The 20,972-nt window shown below is 40.7% G+C and overlaps 3 protein-coding genes across 5 annotated transcripts; 2 read left to right on the top strand and 1 right to left on the bottom strand.

The window, feature by feature from the left end:
• Positions 1 to 1,211: 1,211 nt before the first annotated feature.
• LOC147148587 (tripartite motif-containing protein 66-like) lies at positions 1,212 to 6,274 on the bottom strand. The gene is made up of 8 exons (XM_086027359.1): positions 6,267 to 6,274; positions 5,790 to 5,943; positions 5,661 to 5,711; positions 4,352 to 4,713; positions 3,732 to 3,837; positions 2,314 to 2,388; positions 2,084 to 2,236; positions 1,212 to 1,415 (listed from the first exon to the last, which is right to left on the bottom strand). The coding sequence occupies exons 1-8, from the start codon at positions 6,272 to 6,274 to the stop codon at positions 1,212 to 1,214; spliced, it is 1,113 nt and encodes a 370-aa protein (XP_085883485.1).
• Positions 6,275 to 8,276: 2,002 nt separating this feature from the next.
• rpl27a (ribosomal protein L27a) lies at positions 8,277 to 11,568 on the top strand. The gene is made up of 5 exons (XM_086029387.1): positions 8,277 to 8,376; positions 8,961 to 9,024; positions 9,125 to 9,200; positions 11,128 to 11,302; positions 11,393 to 11,568. The coding sequence occupies exons 1-5, from the start codon at positions 8,374 to 8,376 to the stop codon at positions 11,519 to 11,521; spliced, it is 447 nt and encodes a 148-aa protein (XP_085885513.1). The 5' UTR covers positions 8,277 to 8,373; the 3' UTR covers positions 11,522 to 11,568.
• An 896-nt stretch (positions 11,569 to 12,464) lies between these two features.
• Positions 12,465 to 19,247, top strand: akip1 (A kinase (PRKA) interacting protein 1). 3 transcript variants are annotated; one of them, XM_086029633.1, is made up of 6 exons: positions 12,465 to 12,610; positions 13,254 to 13,419; positions 15,021 to 15,095; positions 15,170 to 15,289; positions 16,917 to 17,042; positions 17,350 to 19,246. In XM_086029633.1, the coding sequence occupies exons 1-6, from the start codon at positions 12,471 to 12,473 to the stop codon at positions 17,386 to 17,388; spliced, it is 666 nt and encodes a 221-aa protein (XP_085885759.1). In that variant the 5' UTR covers positions 12,465 to 12,470; the 3' UTR covers positions 17,389 to 19,246. The 3 variants fall into 3 exon arrangements, with proteins under 3 accessions (XP_085885759.1, XP_085885760.1, XP_085885761.1); XM_086029635.1 differs by lacking the exon at positions 12,465 to 12,610 and adding an exon at positions 12,702 to 12,954 and having other exon boundaries at positions 17,350 to 19,247; XM_086029634.1 differs by lacking the exon at positions 17,350 to 19,246 and having other exon boundaries at positions 16,917 to 17,234.
• Positions 19,248 to 20,972: the final 1,725 nt, after the last annotated feature.

Raw genomic sequence — 20,972 nt, 5'->3', positions numbered from 1 at the left:
AAGTTGTTTGAAAAGCAACCAAATGGAAGAAAATAAAGTGGTTCTAAAAAAAAACTGTAAAAGCAACGTTTGGGATAATGATAGCATTATAGCGTGCCAAGTCAAGTTATGATACATTACAATACATAGTTTATGCAACAATACAGTCATGTATTTCTATGTTACAAAAATGCATTTGAAAAGGTAATTTAAACTCCAAATATTCTTAAAAAAATGCTGATAAACATTAAATATAACATGTATTGTTTACATGTTTGCATCATCTCCTCGACATGGGTAATATAAAAAAAAAAGAAAAAGCATGACTATCGCCAGTCATTCAGGTGGCCGGGGTTTTGTTAAAACTATTGCGCTCTTGGTTCAACAGCTGTAAACAAGTCATACACATACCTAACAGCTGCACCAAGTAGCCTATGCCTGCTCCTTTTTGGCTTGTATTGGAATCTGGTTGTGTTGGACAAGTCCCGGTGACAACGGACCACAGTGGTTATTTTGTCCTACATTGCTTGTCCACTTTTTACATGCCGTGTATGTTATTATTTTGTGATTGGGTGGTTGAGGGCGCAGAGCTTCTGTCTCCCAGCGCAAATACTTTTCATTCATAAGACACATGATAAGGTTAAAAATAGATTTGAAGTTGTGTTTGCTCTCTTAAGGGTGATGTCTTATTTCGCAGATCCAGTCAACGATATCATGGACAGATCGCGCAAATTATGACATTACAGTCAATCAGCGATTTTACATAAAATGCTAAATATTGACCGATTTCAATCCAGTCGATCAGATCAGTGTAATGTGACGTCCAATTAGAAATTAAAATATATTACGCTAGAATACGAAAATACATATGTTGTGATATGTTGTGATACAGTGCTAAGCTACAATCAATACATACAGAATGCTAAATTACAACAAAGGAAAATATGATTCCAAAGAAAACATTACAAAAAATGTGTAGTACATCGCAATATATTACTCTACAATACATTATAATAGCATACCACACAGTAAATTGAGAAACATGCTTTGTTAAAAAAAAGTTACAATGTTACGATATGATTTATCAAGATGCGTTATGTTACCGTGTAGGTTCCGCTAAAAGACATGATATGATACAATACCTTACACAACGATAAAAAATGGCGTTGGTGAATGGATAGAAGCAGTATTCGAAGTTGTAAAAGCTGTGATTTTATTGGTCATGCATCTTCCTAACATTTGGAGTTGTTGCCAGTGAGTACACATCTCTTCCTTCTTCCTCCTCCCTCCTCTTCCTCACAGCGCCACCGCAGGCGAGCTCGCTTCATCCTGTCCTGGTTGGCCGACGGGAAGGTCCTGTCGGGGAAAATCTCCCTCAGTTTGCTCAGGAAAAACACCTCCAGGTTTCGACCAGCCCGGGCCACCTCCGAGTCGGCCTGCGGGCAAGCCGGAGCAGAACAGTGGGGTCAGAGAGCCTGTTTCATTTATGTGACTTCAACATCACACCGCTAATGAGGCCCTAATTACTTGACTTTTAAAGCACTTGCGCTCGAGGACTCTAATGAGAGCTGATATGTGTCCCGAAAGTCCCTTCCTCATTTGTGCTCCTGGTCTCTTAAACATATACAGTATAATACAGCACACTGTAGTATTGTATCCAACATGGAAAACGAATCTTTTCGCATAGAATACATGCTTATGCTTATACACTATATAACACAATAAATTATGATCCAGTGCGATGCATTACGATATAATACAATATATATGGTGTTACAATATGTTATGCTACGTTGTGCTAAGATACATTACAATGAGTTATTATACACTACATTACCGTACGCTATGATATATTACCATAAGCGACAAAAAAGAAAATACATACAATATGTTTATAGTTATGCTATGATATAGAGCAATATTTTATGCTTTGACATCCAATATTTTCTTCTTACAATACACAATACATTACGATACTATATGATAACATACAGTATGTTAATGCAACAATTTTCATGGTCATAGTGTATGCTGGATATATGGAACTTCCTCCCCTACACAAACGCAATAATTCAACAATTCAGCATTGTGAACATGGACTTACGTAGTTAAAGGTAGCACAGTTCTTGAGCATGAGCAGGACGTCGTGGACAAAGAGTTCTGGCATGAAGTAGTGCAGAGTGTTGCTCTTGTCCAGTTTCTTGCGGATCAGCGACAGGTCCACAGGCCTCTTAATGACCTGGTAGTAATTCGTCGCCTGAAGCACATCCAACAGACCACTTCATTGTCAGGAAAAAGTGCGGGACAATGCTGGCAGAGTTTAAGGTTACTGACCAGTCGACTGACAGGCTCGTGAAAAGGAGCGCTTAGCGGGTGAACATACAGCAGTAATGTCAACTTCTCACATCTCTGTAGAAAGGGAAAAAAAGCTCAACTTCCACCTTCAAAAGCATTCAACTCAACAACAGGACAACCTTCAAAGTGGAATGAATAATACATTACGCCACAGTGAATTTCAATGCAATACCCACTACTACTACTACTACTATACATTATGTTATACTTTGATACATTTTCACAAATTAGATTATGCTATGACAGTAAAGATACATTGCCCTACTAATTATATTGTGCTAAGTTACAACATGCTATGTTTCTATACTTTTCTATAAGATACTATACTGTATGACAGGGGTCTTCAATCCTGTTCCTCGAGGGACGGTTTCCTGGATGTTTTCCATCCCTCCCTGCTGCACCACAACTGATTCAAATGAACAGGATCATTTTCCAGCTTTTGCAGACCTTGCTGATTATCTGATCATTTGAATCAGGTGTGTTGCGGGAGGTAGACATGGAAAACATCCAGGAAACTGGCCAACGAGGAACAGGATTGAAGATCCCTGCTGTACAATATGTTATGCCACGATATATTACGCTAAATTACAATATGATACATGACGCATGTAAATATTATATATGACAATGCAGTATGTTATGCTATGTTAAGTCATGAGATGCTATATTACGCTATGACACATTATAATAAGCTACAATACATTAGTGTATGATACTTTAAGATAAAACACATTGTAAGTGCAGAAGCATTGTATTGTATTCATGGGTGGGGTGACCTTTGGGAATTTCAGGCAAATCTGTAAATTTTCCGGAACTGCTGGTGTATTTTCGGGACGCTCCTGGCCAGTACGGCCGCCAGCAACACCACTCCCTTGGTCATATATTTTCGGTGCAAGACGGGCACAAGACGACCTCACATCATCCCCCACCAAACCATCAATCGTCAACGACTAATTTTCAGTTCATGACGGCCGGTCGACCAATATTCCTGGCCCAAATTTTGTTCCCAGCATGTCCCTGATTGTATTGTATCTTCTTAGCCATTATCCTACCTAAGATACAATACAATACAATGTTGTGCTACGCTTAGATAGACTACAACACACAAGATACGCTACTTGTTCCGATGCTTCTTGCTTACACTACATTACAGTAACAATATAATATATATTTTTACTTATAATATGATTCACTATCCTACGTTTTTTCACAATACAATATACTATGACATATTGTATGTAATTAAATTATGTTACGATACAGAAAGATGCTTTATTCTATGATACCTGAAAAGAAATTATACTTCCTGTTTACTTACTATATTACATTGTGCTAAGATACATTGCAATAAGTATCAATACTTCATGATGTACTATAGTATGCTATGTTATTGTCACCCTCTGGTCACAGTGGGAAAGGGCATAGGGAACGTTGACTCCCTCGCCGTGGAAGTTCTCGGCTCGGTCATGGTCCGTGCTGCACAATGTACATGCCCAGTCACCCCTACAGGACAGCAGGGCCGCACTTTAGAACAGAATGTTAATATGTTTGCATTTTATCAATGAATAACTACAGATCAAGATGTAAAATCCTTATTGATCTGCTTTAGCTCTTTTTCTACCCAGGATACAATCTTGCTATAAGTTAGTATACCAACCGTTAGCATTTTAACAATTCTGCACTCAGTAGTAGTCTTGCTTTATGTTAACTCTCCACCTGTTAGCATTGATCAGTTCTCATTTGAAGTACTACCCGACAAAAGGGCAAGATGCAAAATCCTTATCGATCTGCCTGAGCACTTTCTGCACTCGAGTTGCCATTTGCTATCTGAATTGACATACCCTGCCAACTGTTTGAATTGGATCAATTCTTAGTCAAAATAACACCTGACTAAAGGGCAAACTGTAAAGTCATTATCAATCTGCCTTTGCTTCCTATCTTGCTATATGTTAGCATAGCAAGTGTTAGCATGTTGGGGTTTTATCGGTTCTCATTAGAATAGTAGCCCACTACGCACATTGGGAAGCTAGGCAGTGAAGGAAGGTGGCAGGCCAAGTGGTAAACTTTAGGACAAAGGTCACAGCACAGCAGATCTCCTCCGTTCAGACACACGGCGCAGAAGTCTTCGCTCTCCGTCTCTCCGCTCTCGCCTCCACCGTTTTGGACCTCTTCCCAGGTTGGAGATGACTCTACATATTTGGACCCTTGTATCTGATCTTCTGGCTCCAGATCAAGCACCATGATCAGCTCCTGGTCCGGATCCAAGTAGAAGGTATCTGGATCAGTCTGCCCGGAATTAACCAGGATGTACGATGGGTCCGGTTTTTGAGAGCCATCAGGATGAAGTGGTTCCATAAAGGATGTTGTTGTGCTGTCACCCTGCCAGAGGAGGGAGTTAGTCACATATGTATGAGCAGAAGTAAATCTGAAGTCTGAAGGCCTGCCACACACCGAGCGACGTGACCAAATGTGAATGAACTATTGAGCAGTGTGCTGGTTCTGCAACTTGTTCTCATGTGTGGCCGTCTGTTGGAATCTGATTTTGCTGCTTCGGCAGTCCGCTTATTGACAATCGCTCCATGTATGTGGAGCCGCAGCCTCGAAATATTGTTTTCAGATAAAAACACCAGGGGTCTCAGTTTCTCCATTGCAGCATCTCGGTAGTGTGCGGCAGGGAGTAACCGACTGTAAGTGGCTCACAATTGTTCAGTTCAGTCACGCCACTTGGTTTGTGGCTGTCTTATCTTCATGTTTCAAGCAGGTCCCAAAATACTGTGGCAAAAGGGTCAAGTCGAAACCACGCTAAATTTCAAGCAAGTCAAGTTATTACTTGAGTTAAGCAGATCAAAAGTCAAGTCATTCTTGCGCAGTCACAGCATATAGGTGCACATTAGCCACTTTTCACACAGCATCTCAGTATTGATTAGCTGTACTATACATTCCCAATCCTATAGCTTTTAAATGGTTCCAAAACCGGTCTCTTTCTTAGTCAATGACTATTGTGTTGAACATAGGGCCTCCAGCATAACAGACATGAAGCTGTCTTAATATTTGACCAAAAACCAGTAAGCTAAACTATGAAGTTTATGTAGCTTACCTCTCATCGTATGTTTTATAGTGATGGATGAAGTTGTTGTGTCTCTTATCTTTGATTTACAAACCTTGCATGTTGCCATTCTCTTGTTCCCAGTTTCACTAAGGACATATTCCCTAACAATGTTAAACGTAGGCAACACTTGTCAAGTCATTTAGTAGTTCAAGTCAAAGTCAAGTCATAATTGGCAATAAGTCTGACTCAAATAAGTCATGATACTCAAGTCCCCCACCTCTGTCTCTTGAATCTCCAGGATGTCAGGTGCATTCGAATTGACGTCATTCTGAAAAGAAAATCATCATAAACAACACTTTCCTGGCGTGAATTATCATTATGCTTATTATGCTTAATTTTTTTGCACCCGCCAAGGACAATTCAAGCATTCCTCTGAGAATTCGACCTGCTTTTGGCACGGCAGTCGCACCAGAGACACTAGTGGCTGCAGGTTCAGACGCTCCAGTCTCACAACAGCTTTGTAGGAATTATCCAGAACCCTCTGGTCCTCCGGCTGGATCCTGATTGGACAGTCGGATGAGGAGAGTTTAGCAATTGTTTGATTGCAAACTAAGTAACAAACTAATAGTATCGATAGCTCACAGATGCAGAAACAACACAATTCTGTGCCATTTACATGGCTTTGTGGGGCAGAGGTCTAAGCTGCACCACCCAGCAGAGAAAGGACAAGCAGGGTTTGCAGAAAAATGAAGTCACATCAGTACACACACTCAGGAAATTACGCAATACAATACATAATATACAATACAAAATCTCCATTAAAAATTGTAATCGGCTGTTTCTTTGGCAACATGCCCCTTCCACAGATAATTAAATCACTCACCAGACCATCTGCTGGATCCCAACAGTTCACTTAGACAAAATCTCAATTTTAATATTTGTTAACTGTATTATACAAATCAGACATTCACCACAGCGACATGTACTACATCCTAACTTTTCCCTCACACAAAATCCCCATTCAAAATTTGTTATAGGCCAATCAGGCCCACAAGGCTGTTTCTTTGACAACATAGGGCAGAGGGCCACACTGCCCTGGCCCTTGCAGAGAATTAAATTGCTACTCTGCATTAAATAGAAAAGACATGTTCACCACATCAACATGACTAATCTCAACATTCCCGTGCTACAAAATGGCCGTTAAGAAATTTTTAGATGCCAGTCAGACCCACTAGGATTTTTCCTTGCTACCATTGCCAAGAACACCTGCACACCAAGGACAGAAAAAGCACGATTAACGTTATTTCTACATGGAATTTTGTACATTCAAATAGCTACTCTTTTTTTTGGGTTTACCTTATTTTGTTAAGTAAAGTTTTTGTGAAATGTTGTTTTTCATAGGATGGAAAAGTTCCATTAGTTTGTCGCTTTCTTTCCATACTGTTTAGCTGTCAAAAGCAAAAACAGGACTATCATTTTGGGATACATTAGAAATAATCAAATAAAGTTGATTATCCACCCGCAAACAACCTTACCTGGTTATAATTGTGAGAGGCTGCTGACTGTTTTTCCAGACTGGAGAAGAGGTGACAATGAAAGGAACAATGTTTTCTGAAGTCAAGTGTAATGGGGGAGAAATACAGAAGGATTTGATTGGACTAAAATCCCCACAAGTAAATGTCTCCTGCTAATGATGCCTTCATTAGTTCTCCAGGGCATTCCGCTCACAAACAACAGCCGTCTATTTTGTGCCTTTGGCTACTTGGTCAAAAGGAACAGCCAAAACCTCAATAGTCACTTTGGTGAATTTAATTTTTTTTTTTCAAAAATATCCTATTGGTCCGTCATGGGTGTTATTTTTGCACATTACTGACCAATCTAAAGTGTTGAAAATGGCTTGCTCTCTTTTACGACGCAATGCAAATGGTTGAACAAACTTGCCAACAAAAAAAACCAACAACAAAAAAAATGCTAAAATAATTAACAAAAAATATATATTTTAAAATATTTAGTTGGAGGTCTTCCTGGGCACAAACAAACAGTAGTTGAATACACAACAGTGCAATTTAACATCCATCCATCCATTATCTATGTCCGCTGATAGTGTAGTGGTACACACGCCTGAGTTGTGTGCGGGCAGCGTGGGATCGATTCCCGCTCAGTGACAGTGTCTATGTGTGCCCTGCGACTGGCTGGCGACCAGTTCGGGGTGTAGTCTGCCTTCGCCCATTGACGGCTGGGATAGGCTCCAGCAACTCCCCGCGACCCTATATAGGATAAGCGGTTTGGAAGATGACATGACATGACATCCATTATCTGTACCGCTTATCCTCACAAGGGTCGCGGGGCGTGCTGGAGCCTATCCCAGCTGTCTTTGGGCAGTAGGCGGGGGACACCCTGAATTGGTTGCCAGCCAATCGCAGGGCACACAGAGACAAACATCCGCACTCACAATCACACCTAGGGGCAATTTAGAGTATCCAATCAACTTACCATGCATGTTTTTGGAATGTGGGAGAAAACCCACGCAGGCACGGGGAGAACATGCAAACTCCACACAGGGAGGCCGGAGCCGGGCTCGAACCCACAACCTCTGAACTGTGAGGCGGACGTGCTAACCAGTCGACCACCGTGCCGCCGCAATTAAACATGTATTTTATAAATACCGTTAAGTAACAAATTAAAAAAAAAATTAAAGTTTAATCACAATAAAACTACCGGTATTTATAAAATGTATCTTAATGTTTAAACTTTAGTAGGGATGTTGCTGATGGAATATGCTAATCTGATCAACACATTCAAAAAAAAATAACACAATGCACTAAAAAAAAAGGGGGGGGAAGTTTCTTCAAAATTGTGCAGTCATTTAAGGTGATATTTGCCTAATCAGCCGCTGGGGGTCGCTGTAGTTTATTTATCGCCTAGTGCCAAATCTCACAGAAAACCGCGTGGTTTCGAAGTCCCGTTCCTCTCTCGATCAACCTCCAAAGATGGTAGGTGCTATCGTGTACATCCTTGTGCTCGGAAATCCACATAAATCCATGAACATCCTCTATTATAACAATTTAAGTGTACCATCCAATGACTGCAAATAGCACACGAAGCCTCACCTTTTGTATTAGCCTTAACTATTATTGGGATTGTTTGATTTATTGTCCACTATATTATGGGTTCACTGTGAGAGCTGCTGGGCCCTCTCTGGCCGAAGACTTAAGTCTGTTTAATTAACTCACCCTTTGTTGATATCTTCATGTATGTAGTATTTAAGTATAGACTATCTGGCGAAATAAAAGCCACAGCCTAATGAAATAAGTCAAGTATTTTCATGCTGGCTGAAAGGAGTGCCGGTGTTTGCATTAGCCATTTAGCATGCTTTGCGGTTCGAGAACTAGAACTAAACATTAGATTGTCGCTGTATTCGTGAACCTTTATGTATCGTTGAACAACAGCAAACTGCATTGGTGACTATACGCTTAACTGTGCTGTTAGACTACCCAAGTTAGCAGCAAGCTAAGCAAATAGTACAATCGAATATCAGCGAGCGTGTTGAAGTAAATTTCTTATGATCTTTTAACAGCCTACTAAGAAGTCCAAGACCAGGAAGCTCCGTGGACATGTCAGCCACGGACATGGTCGCATTGGTAAGAACTACGCTCATTCATCTTTTGTTTATATTCAAAGGCAACAGTGTTGGGGGGACTATACAAATCTGTCTTTTTTTTCCCTGGTGTCCTTCCTCAGGCAAGCACAGAAAGCATCCCGGAGGTCGTGGTAATGCTGGTGGAATGCATCACCACAGGATCAACTTTGATAAATAGTAAGTAAGCGACATGATGACATGTCACCAGAGGGTGATACTTAGACCTGCAAAAATTGCCATAAACTGATGATTGAAAGACAACTGAGCATGCACGTTTAATCAGGAAATGTATTTTTGTGTGTTTAGAATGCAAACCAATAAATGTGTAGATAGGTGTACGTGTTGGTGTCAACAGGAGTCACACACAGTCCCTCCTTGGGCAGTTTTCTGCAATTACATGGAAAATTTGCCATTTTGTGTGCTAAAAGTACAATTTTGAAACAGTAGTGCCTTCACCTATGAGTTTCATTCACTATCTGACAAGTAGCTCCTCTCGTAGCCCACTCTCATTTGACATGAAGACTTATTTAAATTTCATACACGTTTCCCACAATAATCACATTGCTTTACATGCACTTGATCACTATTTAGCAATGGCTGTTAAGAGACGTACGGAGCAAGCTCTGCTACACGAAGTTAGCTGGAGAAGATTTTTTCACTTGCACCCGATAAGTTTCATAGGGTGCGAGGATTTAGTGGAAGATGCTCGGCATGAAACTTAAGTTGTTCAGCGCTGGTTCGCTTTAAAAGTCCCATACCTGTGAGCTGCACTTTGTGAAAGGCATGCAGCTGTGGCACTCGCATGCAGCATCATTTGCAAAATAAATACACAACAGAGTGTAGTCTACAAACACCTTAGAGGAAGTGCCATAGCTGTTGCAGCCTCTAGTATTTTGACGTAACTACAGTAAAAGGGAGCTTCTGCAACTGACAATTACCTCTGCTTTTAGGCTTGCTGAATTGTCATGTCACATGTAAACAGGTGACCAGAGACAAAAAAAGTCTAATGTAAACCTGGTTTAAGAGAAATCCTCTGCTCCTACAGTATTCACCAAATAGCTTCTCTAATAGGCCGTTCAGCCGCACGGACAGTTGCAATGCTTTGTGTTTGGGTGAACTACTTAAGCCCCCCCCCAATAAATGTTTTTGTTTAGATTTTTTACTTTTGATTAGTTGACAACTTGTTACACAGGTCTTCTCTTAAATGTCACCGCTCATAGCTTGTGTGTTTAGGTAATTGAGAGCAGTGCGCAATAGGGCTGCTTGATTCTGAAAAAAATATTAATCACGATTATTTTGGTAATTGAAATCACAATTATTCCAATGATTATTTTTTGCTACATAACAAGAACTGGTGTAAACATGTAAAAAATATTAAGACAAAATTCTTTGAGACGCTATAATTTAAGTTCGTTTTGGACCCAACAACATTTAATAAAATTTTTTTTTTTTTTAATTAAAGTGCAAATGTATAAATTAAAGTATGGTTTCCATGTATAAACAAACGAGTTAACTTGCTCTGCACTTATTTGCCAAAGCAGTAAACTGCTTGGAGTACAATGCCAATTTTGACAGAATAACAGACATCTATACATTTAGACCTTTGTCTGGAGCCTTTTTTGTATTGTTTTTGAAGTAATATTTACACATAGTAAACAAACTAATTTGCTTCTGATAAATTATACATTTAATATGATGATTGGGTCAAACTAATTTAAATGTTGACTGTTACATACTAGTAAGTAATCTATACAATACTTCTAAATTACAGTAGGCCATATATAAACTATAATGACCAATAATGTTTGTAAATTGCATTTGAAGCAATTTGAAACAAAAATGAACACAACAAATTTGACTTATTATAGACGACACAAGAAATTTAACTTAAATCACAGTAATAATGTTTAGCATGGTTTCTATTTTTGGTTTCAACGACTGAGATTTGCGTTGCAGACGACGCCAAATCTAACTCTGTTTTCTTGCTTTAGTGTATCATGACATCGTGCATTTGTGTGTTGTTTATTTCAGGGGCATGGCAGAGTTTGTGCCATTAGAACCTTTGCGTCATCATGTTCTAATCAATTACTGTGTGTGCCCTCAGCCACCCTGGCTACTTCGGGAAGGTGGGTATGAGACATTACCACCTGAAGAGGAACACCACCCACTGCCCTACCATCAACTTGGACAAGCTGTGGACGCTGGTGAGCGAGCAGACCAGGCTCAACTACAGCAAAAAGCCAGACGGCCCCGCGCCCATCATCGATGCCGTACGCGCTGTAAGTTGCACCTCGGAGAGCCTATAAAGTTTTGACATCAGTTGAGGATTTTAATAAAACAATTTATTTTAATTTTTTTTTACTCTCCAGGGTTATTACAAAATTTTGGGCAAAGGCAAGCTACCCAAACAGCCCGTGATCGTCAAGGCCAAGTTCTTCAGCCGACGGGCCGAGGAGAAGATCAAGTCTGTGGGAGGAGCTTGCGTGCTGATGGCGTAAACATCTCATCAGCGTTTTGAAAAAATAAAATAAACTGTACAAATACACACGTGATGGTGACTTTTTTTTTTTCCAACTACACCTTAACCCTTGTATGGTGTTAGAGAGTCTGTGGTACCTTTTTTATTTTTGAAAAAATGACCCAAAGCATATCAGAAACCTCCTCGTGGCGATAACACATTGTTACGGGTTTTTCTTTTTTTTATTATGTTTTACTTTTTAAAAAAGGATTAGCACATTAATTCATAAATGTGATCTAACGAAGGTAAAGGGCAAATATTAAATGTTTGTGTGAGTATTTTAACAGAAAATTCTTTGATTGTTTTGGTTAAAAACAAAATTTTCCGACTTCTACCGAGCATGCTGATGAGCTGATCATTAGAATCAGCTGTGTTGTAGTAAAGGAGGGATCCAAAACAGGCAGGATATGGCTCTTGAGGAACTGGAGTCCTCTACCCCTACTCTAAGCGGGTCTACCAGACCCATCAACACTGGCTGAGTAACAAAATTACGAACACCATACTTGGGGTAAATTGAGTTTTGTAATACAAAGATGTCATTTTCAAAAGTGACCTGTGATGTTTAAAATACACACCTTGAATCCCAAAGTGTTGTTCAATTGTGTCAATTTTATTAAAGTTGTTTGCGTTATTGCTGCTCACTGTATTATCTGTTCATATAGAATCCGAAAAATACATTTATGATCAGTGGTCACACCTAATTGAGGAGCGGCCTTGATTAGATTGAAGGGACTGTACTCCAATTTTCCTCCCCCAATAAAAAAATTAAAGCACAATATTACGGTGTATTTTGTAAAAGGGGGCAACCCTTTTGCTATCCAAATTCACAAGCATACTGTACATAAACGTATTTTTTTTTATCTATAATAAATACAACACTATCCGAGACGATGTTTCCAATATCAAAAAATGGCCGAATGAGAACTACAATGCTTAGGCATGTGACTTCCGGGGTTTTCATTTCTGGAAGGCGTGCCTTAAAAAAACCGAGGGATCCTCTGCGTTCTTGTCCTGTTCTGTTGTGTGGTGCGGAAAGTGTCATTTCTGAGGCTCAACGTGACGAGTCAAAGTAAGGTATTCTCTGGTCTACAAAATTTGACTCATGCTGACGTTTTAAATCACTCAAATCGCAAAGTTATTACGGAACGCCCTTCGCTAATCGCATTATATCGCGCGAGACTTGCTGACGCCGCGCAAATTGGCGCTATAATGACATAATTAAACTGATCACTATGCTTCTACAAAAGCACCGAAATTGAGATTATTTGTCAAACGGGTGAAGACAACAGACAGGTTTTACGTAGAAAAAAGTCGCGCTATCACTACAAGCTAACAATCTCCATGCATTTGTAGTTTGGACAAGTGTGAACTAAGTGATAATTTTGAGAGTCGACATTTTGTGGTCTTCTTCTGGTGAGTGAAACTATTAAACCTACACAGAAATGCATGTTGAATCGCCACATGCACATTTTATACATGTATGTAAGAATTTTTTTTTTTCAACTGTGCGGCTGTAACTCCAGTTTCCCCTTTGGTTATCATTAAGGAATATCTTATCTTGATTAAAACAAACGATTCTGCTCTTGATTTGCTCCAAGTGAATAAGCAAGTCATCCATTCGGTCACTTCGTTTTATCACAAACAATAAGAATTCCACTTTTGGTGATCTCATAATGTCACGAGTTATTATATTAATTAGGGTTGTTTCTTAGGGTTTTTCTCATGGCGACGCTAGCCGCTCTTGAGAATTCTCTGCGACAGTCTGCCCGTCTGGGACTGGAGGTTCTAGAGCGGGCCTCCAGGCGGAAGGTGGACTGGAACGAACCGCCACACACCTACACTCCTGTGGCAGATGAAGACGGGGCTATATACCACAAGGTGAGGCCTGTTGACAGTGACAAACATTTACACTGTAGTGTTTCTGTGACACAGCCATGCCGTTACTTGCGTTGATAATTGCCTGCATATGCCACAAAACAGAGCACTACTCTTCTATTAGAAAGGGTTATGGCCCTTCATTGCATTGTATTGTATTGTATTGTATTCATAATCCATGAAAAATGCAAGTACTTTCCCCTCAGCTATTTTATTACCGGCTTTTGCTGCTGTTTGCCATCAACCCGGCTGGTTATCAGCTGTGAGCTAACGCTAGCTTCTCCTCCACTAACAGCACCTAAGAATGAGCAGGGCGTCTGGGCCCCATCTTAGAGAATGAAAATATGCAGACAAGTGTGACTAATTGCATTTTTATGGAAAAAAAAATGTTCTATAGAATGCCTAATCGAGACTTTGGAAGGGTTCGAATCAAATCGGCTGACTAGTGCAAGAAATTGCTCAATGCTTCCTTCTTATCAAATAGCACCAACAGATGTGACTAATCATCAGACTATACGAATGTAGCCCAATTTTGGGCTGACAGACGTGACTCAGACAAACGTAGTCTCATAGCCGATTTTGAGTTGCCTTGACACATCGTAGCCCGTGTAATGTGAAATACCTAATTGGTTGTTTGGTGTCTGGACTCTTCATGACCACCATGAGAAAAGTCTGGCATGTCTTGTTTGTTCGTCTTGCCACGTAGTGTTCCATGTCCTACGTCATCCTTCGATTGGTTCTTCGGCATTGACCAATAGGAACACAGTGTCCACCTACTTATGATGAGAGACTGGACGTAGCGCACTCATACAAACAAACAAACAATCAAAATGGTGAAAAAAGGAACGGACAGTAGGAGGGGAGTATTGGAAAGTCTATGTAGTATTTCAACTCATGCTAAGCTTGCTAACTCTAAAGCCCATAGCCGATTAGCGAACGTGGTGTTTGTCATTAAACAAATTTGTTACCTTAAAGTGGAAGTCAACCCAAACATATTTTTTTCAAGAATATGTTCTATGCAAGCCCACTACTTGAAACAAGGCATTCTGGTAAATATTGTGTTTGTGCAATAAGAGTTAACCCATTTTTAGCCATCTCTGTGGGTGGCCTTTTTTTCACTTCTATCGACTTCTATCACTGCTTAACTCATATTCCACAAACGCAATATTAACCAGAATGCCGTGTTTCAACTAGTGGGTGTGCTGGGATGGACTTGTAGTGTGACATCTCACCTGGTCCAAGACACAGAACAATATTATGTGGTAGTCTGACAGCGCGACCATTGTGAATGATGAAAAAAGTCCTGTAGTCTGAGACGGCCATAAGTATAAGTGGGTTGATAAGTGATAACAGTTCTTGCTGAGAGTCTAGGAACAAAACAAGAAGTAGAAACTTACCAAAAAAAAAAAAACACCAATATGTAATGTATGTAGCAAAATTGTCTACAAGTGTGAGGAGCTAACTTGGCAGTTTCCTTCTCCACTCAATGCTCCTTGCCAAGCAGCACAAACAAATGTTACTCAAATGCACCACATGTGCCACACAAGACTCAAAGTCCCTTGTTCACAAAAAGTTGGACTCAATTGCATGTTTGTTGTTTTCAGAAAACGCTGGCAGAGCTGCAGGAGGCCTTTTCCACCATCGTTGAGTTCATGGCGGAGACCCGCAACCATTGCAAAGTCTGTCACTGATCATTCCCACACACTCCAAAACTGGTCTTCATCAGACTCAATTGTGTTTATGTATGTTGCAGAAGTTCTACGACTCAGTGGGATGCTCTCAAGGTTCCAACATGGAGAAGAAACACGTGCCTCGCTACCATAAACACGTCAGGGCGACCAGGAATGCGTCCTCGTCTCAGCTCTGGCAACAAGTGAGTACAACATAGTTTACCGTGATACTGGTAGCGCAGCATCTTTTGAAGCATTCAAATGAAATGCAGTGCTTCCCGCTACATCTGAAGTATTTTGAAAAATAATCTGATGTTTTTTTTTTTTCCTTCGATATTCTGATTCCAATTTAATGTGATTTTTTTTTTCCCAATGCCCTTTACCCATGCATCTTTTAACAAACAACAATAACATCAGATTTATTATACGTTTATCGCAGTGTTACGCCCCTCTGTCCTGACACACATCCACTGTATTATTATTTTTTTCTACTCTCCTTTGCCAATGAAAAAACTTAGCGGTTGCCTCTCTTTATCTTGGGGAGAAGATGAGAAGAAACTCGGATGACACGTTCGATTAGATTTGAAAACTGAAAGAACAAACATGAAAGGGTCTTGCGCAGCTCGCTGAAGTCCCGTTCTCACCATGGTCGCCAAGCGATCATCATCCCATTTTTTTATTGACACTTGTGTCCTCTTCCTCCTCTTCTCTTCCTCACTAAATTAAATGTAGTAAGCCAAAGCATTCTGTGCAAGACATACCAGTCAAATTGGATCAACAGTACAATGTGGGGTTTGTATGCTGTAAAAAACAGCATGCTGAATTGCACTGTTAAAAATACAGGCAGTCAATTAGGACAAGCCACTCAGTGGCAGCTTGAAGACATAATCTCTCCAGCGTGTCCTGCGTCGTCCTCAGGGCCGGAACACCTCACCAGGGGAGGCCTCCAGGTGGCATCCTGACAAGATGCCCGAGCCACCTCATATGGCTCCTCTCAATGCAGAGGAGCAGCGGCTCGACTCTGAGCCCATCCCGGATGACCGAGCTTCTCACCTTATCTCTAAGTGAGAGCCTGGACACCCTGCGGAGGAAACTCATTTCAGCCACTTGTATCCGGGATCTTATTCTTCCGGTCACGATCCACAGCGCGTGACCATAGGTGTGGGTAGGAACGTAGATTGACCAGTAAATTGAGAGATTCGCCTTGCGGCTCATCTCCCTCTTCACCACTACGGACCGATACAGAATCCGCATTTAAAACAAAATGAAAAAGATGAACAGAGAAAATTAGTACGTCAATTAGTTATTGCTCAACCCCTCGGAAATAATGAATGTCTTGAAATGTAAACCCTTATAATTATTAAGTTAGGATCCTACATATGGTGTTACATATCATTGCTACTTGCAAATGTGTACGATCGAAAGGTGACACATTTGATTGCTTCTTTGGTCCCGTGGCTGTACGGCTAGTCAGTAGTGGCTAAACTGCTCATGTTCACGTGGGCAGGCTGTGCAAACTTTTTCATGCTTTCCACATTTTTTTTATCACTTGGGTAGGACTTGTTCAAATAATTCAACAGGATATTTGTGTTGCCCATTTTTGTGGAAATACCTTGCAAAACAGCTTTATTTACAGTACTCCACGTCGCTTTGGGGAGACTGCCACACAAGCGATGGTGAGGAACTTCTCTTGTCCAAATAGCGTCATCTTTGGAAGATGACGCTAAGTCATGGATGCGCATCACATGCGCGTTTAGCTGCACCTTCGGCCATTCTTTACTAAAACCAAGCAATTCCTTTATCTTCTGAACTTTCTCCTCTGGTCTTCAGGGCTGGAGTCGAGGTGCACCGGACGACTTCTACATGAAGGTGGCTCCCGGGTTGTACAGCATCAGTGCCAGCCGGCCGGGCTCACAGCAGCAAACGCAGATGGTCGATCTTGATGCTGGTGAAACGGTCAGCATCACATTTAACCTCTGAACCAAAGCAAACTTGCATGCGTGTGTTTGATTACATCAAGCTCAACATCTATTATTTGATGTCAACGTGTTATGTATTTTTTGCAGCCTGCATATTTTTTATCAAAGTGAAATGATGCATCACAATAAAGTATTTTTTTAATTAAAAAAAAAAAAAGAAAAACAGCAATTTGGTTGTCTTTGTCGGGACCGACAGTCATGAGGGATGTCATCGATGTTTACATGTGACGATTAAACAAGGTCCTTCCAAAAACGATCCCACATATTTGCTCTTCTCTCCGTAGAAGCATGAATCCAGTGGAAGCGAGAGCTCTGATATGTAGAAGCAGGGAGTGGCCGCTACAGAGAGCTGTGATTGGGTGAAGAAGCAGGAAGTTAGTTGAACCAACAGCTGCAATTGGATGTAGAAGCAGGAACCATGTGGACCTGAAAGCTGCATTGGTCATAGAAGCAGGAAGAGAGCACAACTGAGAGCTGTTATTGGATTCACTAGCTGGAACCAAGAGCTGTGATTGGACAAAGCAGGAAGAGAGTAAAACCGAGGAATGGCGATTGGATGTAGAATCAGGAAGCAAGTGGAACTGAAAGCTGTCATTGGTAGGAAGTATGAAGAGAGCGTAACTGAGAGCTATTATTAGACTTTGCGGCTAGATAGAACCAAGAGCTGTGCTTGGTCGAAAAAGCAGGGGGAAAATGGAACGAAAAGCTGTGCTTGGATTAGGCTTGTCAAAAATATCGATACTTCGGTACTTACTCGATACTAAACATTTTGAACGGATACAATACTAGCTTGCTGTGGCATCGATATTACCGATACCAAACCACTGACTTCGATACCAACAGCGCTTTGCCAACGTGTGCTCTAATGGTCTACTGGTCCCGCACACACTGCCGAAGCCTGCCCCGTGCGCCCCTCCCTCCCTGCTAGGCCAAGTGCAGACTGCTCGTCGACTCCCTAGTTAGTCGAAGTATGACCAATTAAAAAAAAAAAGTGCGCACGGCACGCATCCCCGGGCTCCTGCCGCCGAAGCTACGTCGCAATAGCACGGAAGCTCACCCCCACTCGAGCTGACGTGGTCCTCTCGGTCATTCGGCCGACGCCTCGCTATGGAACTGATGCGATGCAGTTTATGACCCAAAAGTCAGAATTGGCTAAGTACGTCTAATGGCAACATTGAGCCAACAACTTCAACACACAATTGCACCTATCCAGCTAATATTTAGCCTATAGCATATGCAGCTGCAGCCTTTACATAAACACTGACATACATATGCATCATATGTTCACATAGACTGCTGAGATTAGATAACTTTTCCTTGCTTGCCCATAAAACGCAGCGTTGTGTTCGTCATATATTTTCTTTCTAAAGACAAGGTTAGCCAATCAATTGGTGTTCCGTACCATGTTTTCAGTGACAGCTGCATTATTGTATTGTCTTGAACTTCTCAAAAATAAAGCTCTTGTGAAAAATAATACGAGATAATAATGCAAAAAAAAAATGTATTAAAATAAATACTGGTTAAAAACAGCCCTTTGAGTAATCCATGGTAAAGTTCACAAATAGTAAAAAGTTCATGAAATTGAAGAACAGAGAAGTTCATGTGAATTGCCCAAAAATAACTCCTAATTTTTTTTGTTAAGAATCGGAATTGCGAATAGTTAGGAACCAGAATCGAATCAAAACATCGGAACCAGAATCGTCCAAATTCAAACGATGCCCAACCCTACCTGCTACTGTTCTGGATAGCCAATAACTGAAAGTATTTTAAATTATTTTCTTTAATTTTTCTTATTATTACTATTGTTATTATTATCTGTGACTTGTTGGCTTGCCTTAATAGATAAACATGTGGGTCTAAATACTCAGACAACTTACAGATTTTGTTGTCAATTTATGTTACTGTAAGTGGTGGGTGTTATTCTTTTTCACTACCTCAAACAACTTGAAAATTATGCGCCATTGGTGTTGCACAGTATGGTTATTTCTTTGCACTAGTTCAGACAATTTACAGATGAATAATTGTTTTTTTTTTTGTATGTTTTGTTCTTTGCACTTCTTCCTTTGTTTTGCACTACCCCAGGCTCAGACAACTTAAAATGTGTTCCAAGCATTGACTGTACAGAGGGTTGTCGAAATTAAATACTGAAGCTGTACTATTTCTTTGCACTACCTCTTAAAAAAAACTATTGTATTAATGATCATTTAAGTTTTGGGTGGTAAAAAAAGTTTTACAGTAAAAAAAAAAAAAAAAAAAAAAGAAGCCTGTCCTTTAATTTGTTCCGTGTGGTATCGAAATGGGTATCGGTATTGAAGTTGAAATTCTAGCATCGTGACAAGCCTAGCTTGGATGTGGGAAGCAGGACTTGACTTGATCTGAATTTTACGATTGGGGTGGAAGCATTGAGTGGCGGGAACCGAGAGCTGTGATTGGGTGGACAAGCCGAAAAACTGAGCGAGCCCCATCATCTAATGCCAGGGGTGTCCAGCTCCGCTTTCCTGCCCGTTTTCCAGCTCTCCTTGCAGAATCACACCTGATTGAAATGATCAGCTCATCAGCAAGCTCTGAAGAAGCTTGATAACGATCATGATCTTTTGAAACAGGTGTGTTGCAGCTGGGATAGATGGAAAACAGGCAGGACACCGGCCCTTGAGGACCGAGTTTGGACACCCCTGAATCTAATCTAAGTCTAATATGAATCAACATCGACGTCGACAATTCCAAAAGGTTTGATTGGTGCAAAAACAACATGATTCATCACCAAAAGAACACCATTCTACAGTGAAGCATGGTGGTAGCATTATTGTGCTTTTTTCAGCTTTAACTGCTTAGGGCCTTTGCCAAAATGGAGTTAACAGTTTAAAGTAGCACAGTCAGCATTGGCACAATATCTTAAGGCTTCCATGATAATGCAAAAACAAAAACAAAAAACATGTCAGGAACTTTATTTTGGGTTGCATTAATAGTGGGAAATGTTGAGGGCATGTAGATTTTTTTTATACACCCACTATATATACTTATATACAGAATTAACATACACACAGCAGACATGTTTGTATTTGTACACAAACATATTTGTTAGGTAATTTTAACAAAACAATCCCAGTTAATTTTCATCATTCCATTGATGGTTGTCGGTCGAGGTGCGGTCAGGTGCTCGCTGTGTCGGCCAGACTGCATTGCCCACACTCCCCTTCTGTTTTCCCACACGGCCTTGTTTTCAACATGGAAGCCCAACTAGCCTCCTCGCACGTCGCCGTTCGTCGCCAAACGACACCCGTGCCGGCCATCGTTCGCGGGGTGAAGCAACATGTGCCGTCTCCGCGTCCGGGAACGGTCGCCCTACGCGTGTTCGACCTCTGGCGTGTTGATTGTGGGAGGATACAAATGTCGAAATGTGTCGAACAATACGAATAGCGACGCGGAATGGCGCCTCTCAGGGGCCTGGGAACGTGAATGAGACTATTATTTCCGCCCTGTGTGCGAAGGAATAGTGACACACGTAGATGACGTGAATCGTACGTAGACAACGCCGCCATATTGGAAGTGGTAAAGTGTGAGACGACGCTATTGTTTTGGTTGGAAAATTACCAATTGTTTGAGTGTTAAGTATCATCACAACCTTGAAATTGGCTCTAAAAGAAAAGGTTGGGGCTCATTTTCTCCATAGTATTTTTTTAGGGAAAAAAGTGAAAGATAATTTGCAATGTTATGTTGATTGTTTTTAAAGGTTAGGGTTTAAGAAATGTACACCCCTGTTGCAATATTTCACATTTTCTTCTGGAAAACACCTTTTTATTAAAAAAAAATAAATAAATAATCCATCTATTTGCTGTACAAACATAACCCCCCCTCCAAGAAAATGATTTTGCTGTCATAATTTTGCAGATGAAGCCACCGGTTTTTT

This window comes from Filicampus tigris, chromosome 4, assembly GCF_054856515.1.
Source record: "Filicampus tigris isolate MCC_2025a chromosome 4, RoL_Ftig_1.0, whole genome shotgun sequence".
Lineage (NCBI taxonomy): Eukaryota > Metazoa > Chordata > Actinopteri > Syngnathiformes > Syngnathidae > Filicampus > Filicampus tigris.
Note: the sequence above shows the minus strand (reverse complement) of the source record. Positions and strands in the feature narration are given on the sequence as shown.

Bases quoted from the DNA above. Each gene is read 5' to 3' on its own strand.
- LOC147148587 (XM_086027359.1), bottom strand. The intron at 4,714-5,660 runs GTGGGGGACTTG...CTCCTCTGGCAG, and splicing joins TGGAGATTCAAGAGACAGAG to GGTGACAGCACAACAACATC. The intron at 1,416-2,083 runs GTAAGTCCATGT...GCTTGCCCGCAG, and splicing joins ACTGTGCTACCTTTAACTAC to GCCGACTCGGAGGTGGCCCG.
- akip1 (XM_086029633.1), top strand. From the start codon at position 12,471: ATGCTTAGGCATGTGACTTCCGGGGTTTTCATTTCTGGAAGGCGTGCC. The intron at 13,420-15,020 runs GTGAGGCCTGTT...TGTTGTTTTCAG, and splicing joins ACGGGGCTATATACCACAAG to AAAACGCTGGCAGAGCTGCA. The intron at 15,096-15,169 runs GTCTGTCACTGA...TGTATGTTGCAG, and splicing joins AGACCCGCAACCATTGCAAA to AAGTTCTACGACTCAGTGGG.
- rpl27a (XM_086029387.1), top strand. The intron at 9,201-11,127 runs GTAAGTAAGCGA...GTGTGCCCTCAG, and splicing joins AGGATCAACTTTGATAAATA to CCACCCTGGCTACTTCGGGA. The intron at 11,303-11,392 runs GTAAGTTGCACC...TTTACTCTCCAG, and splicing joins TCATCGATGCCGTACGCGCT to GGTTATTACAAAATTTTGGG.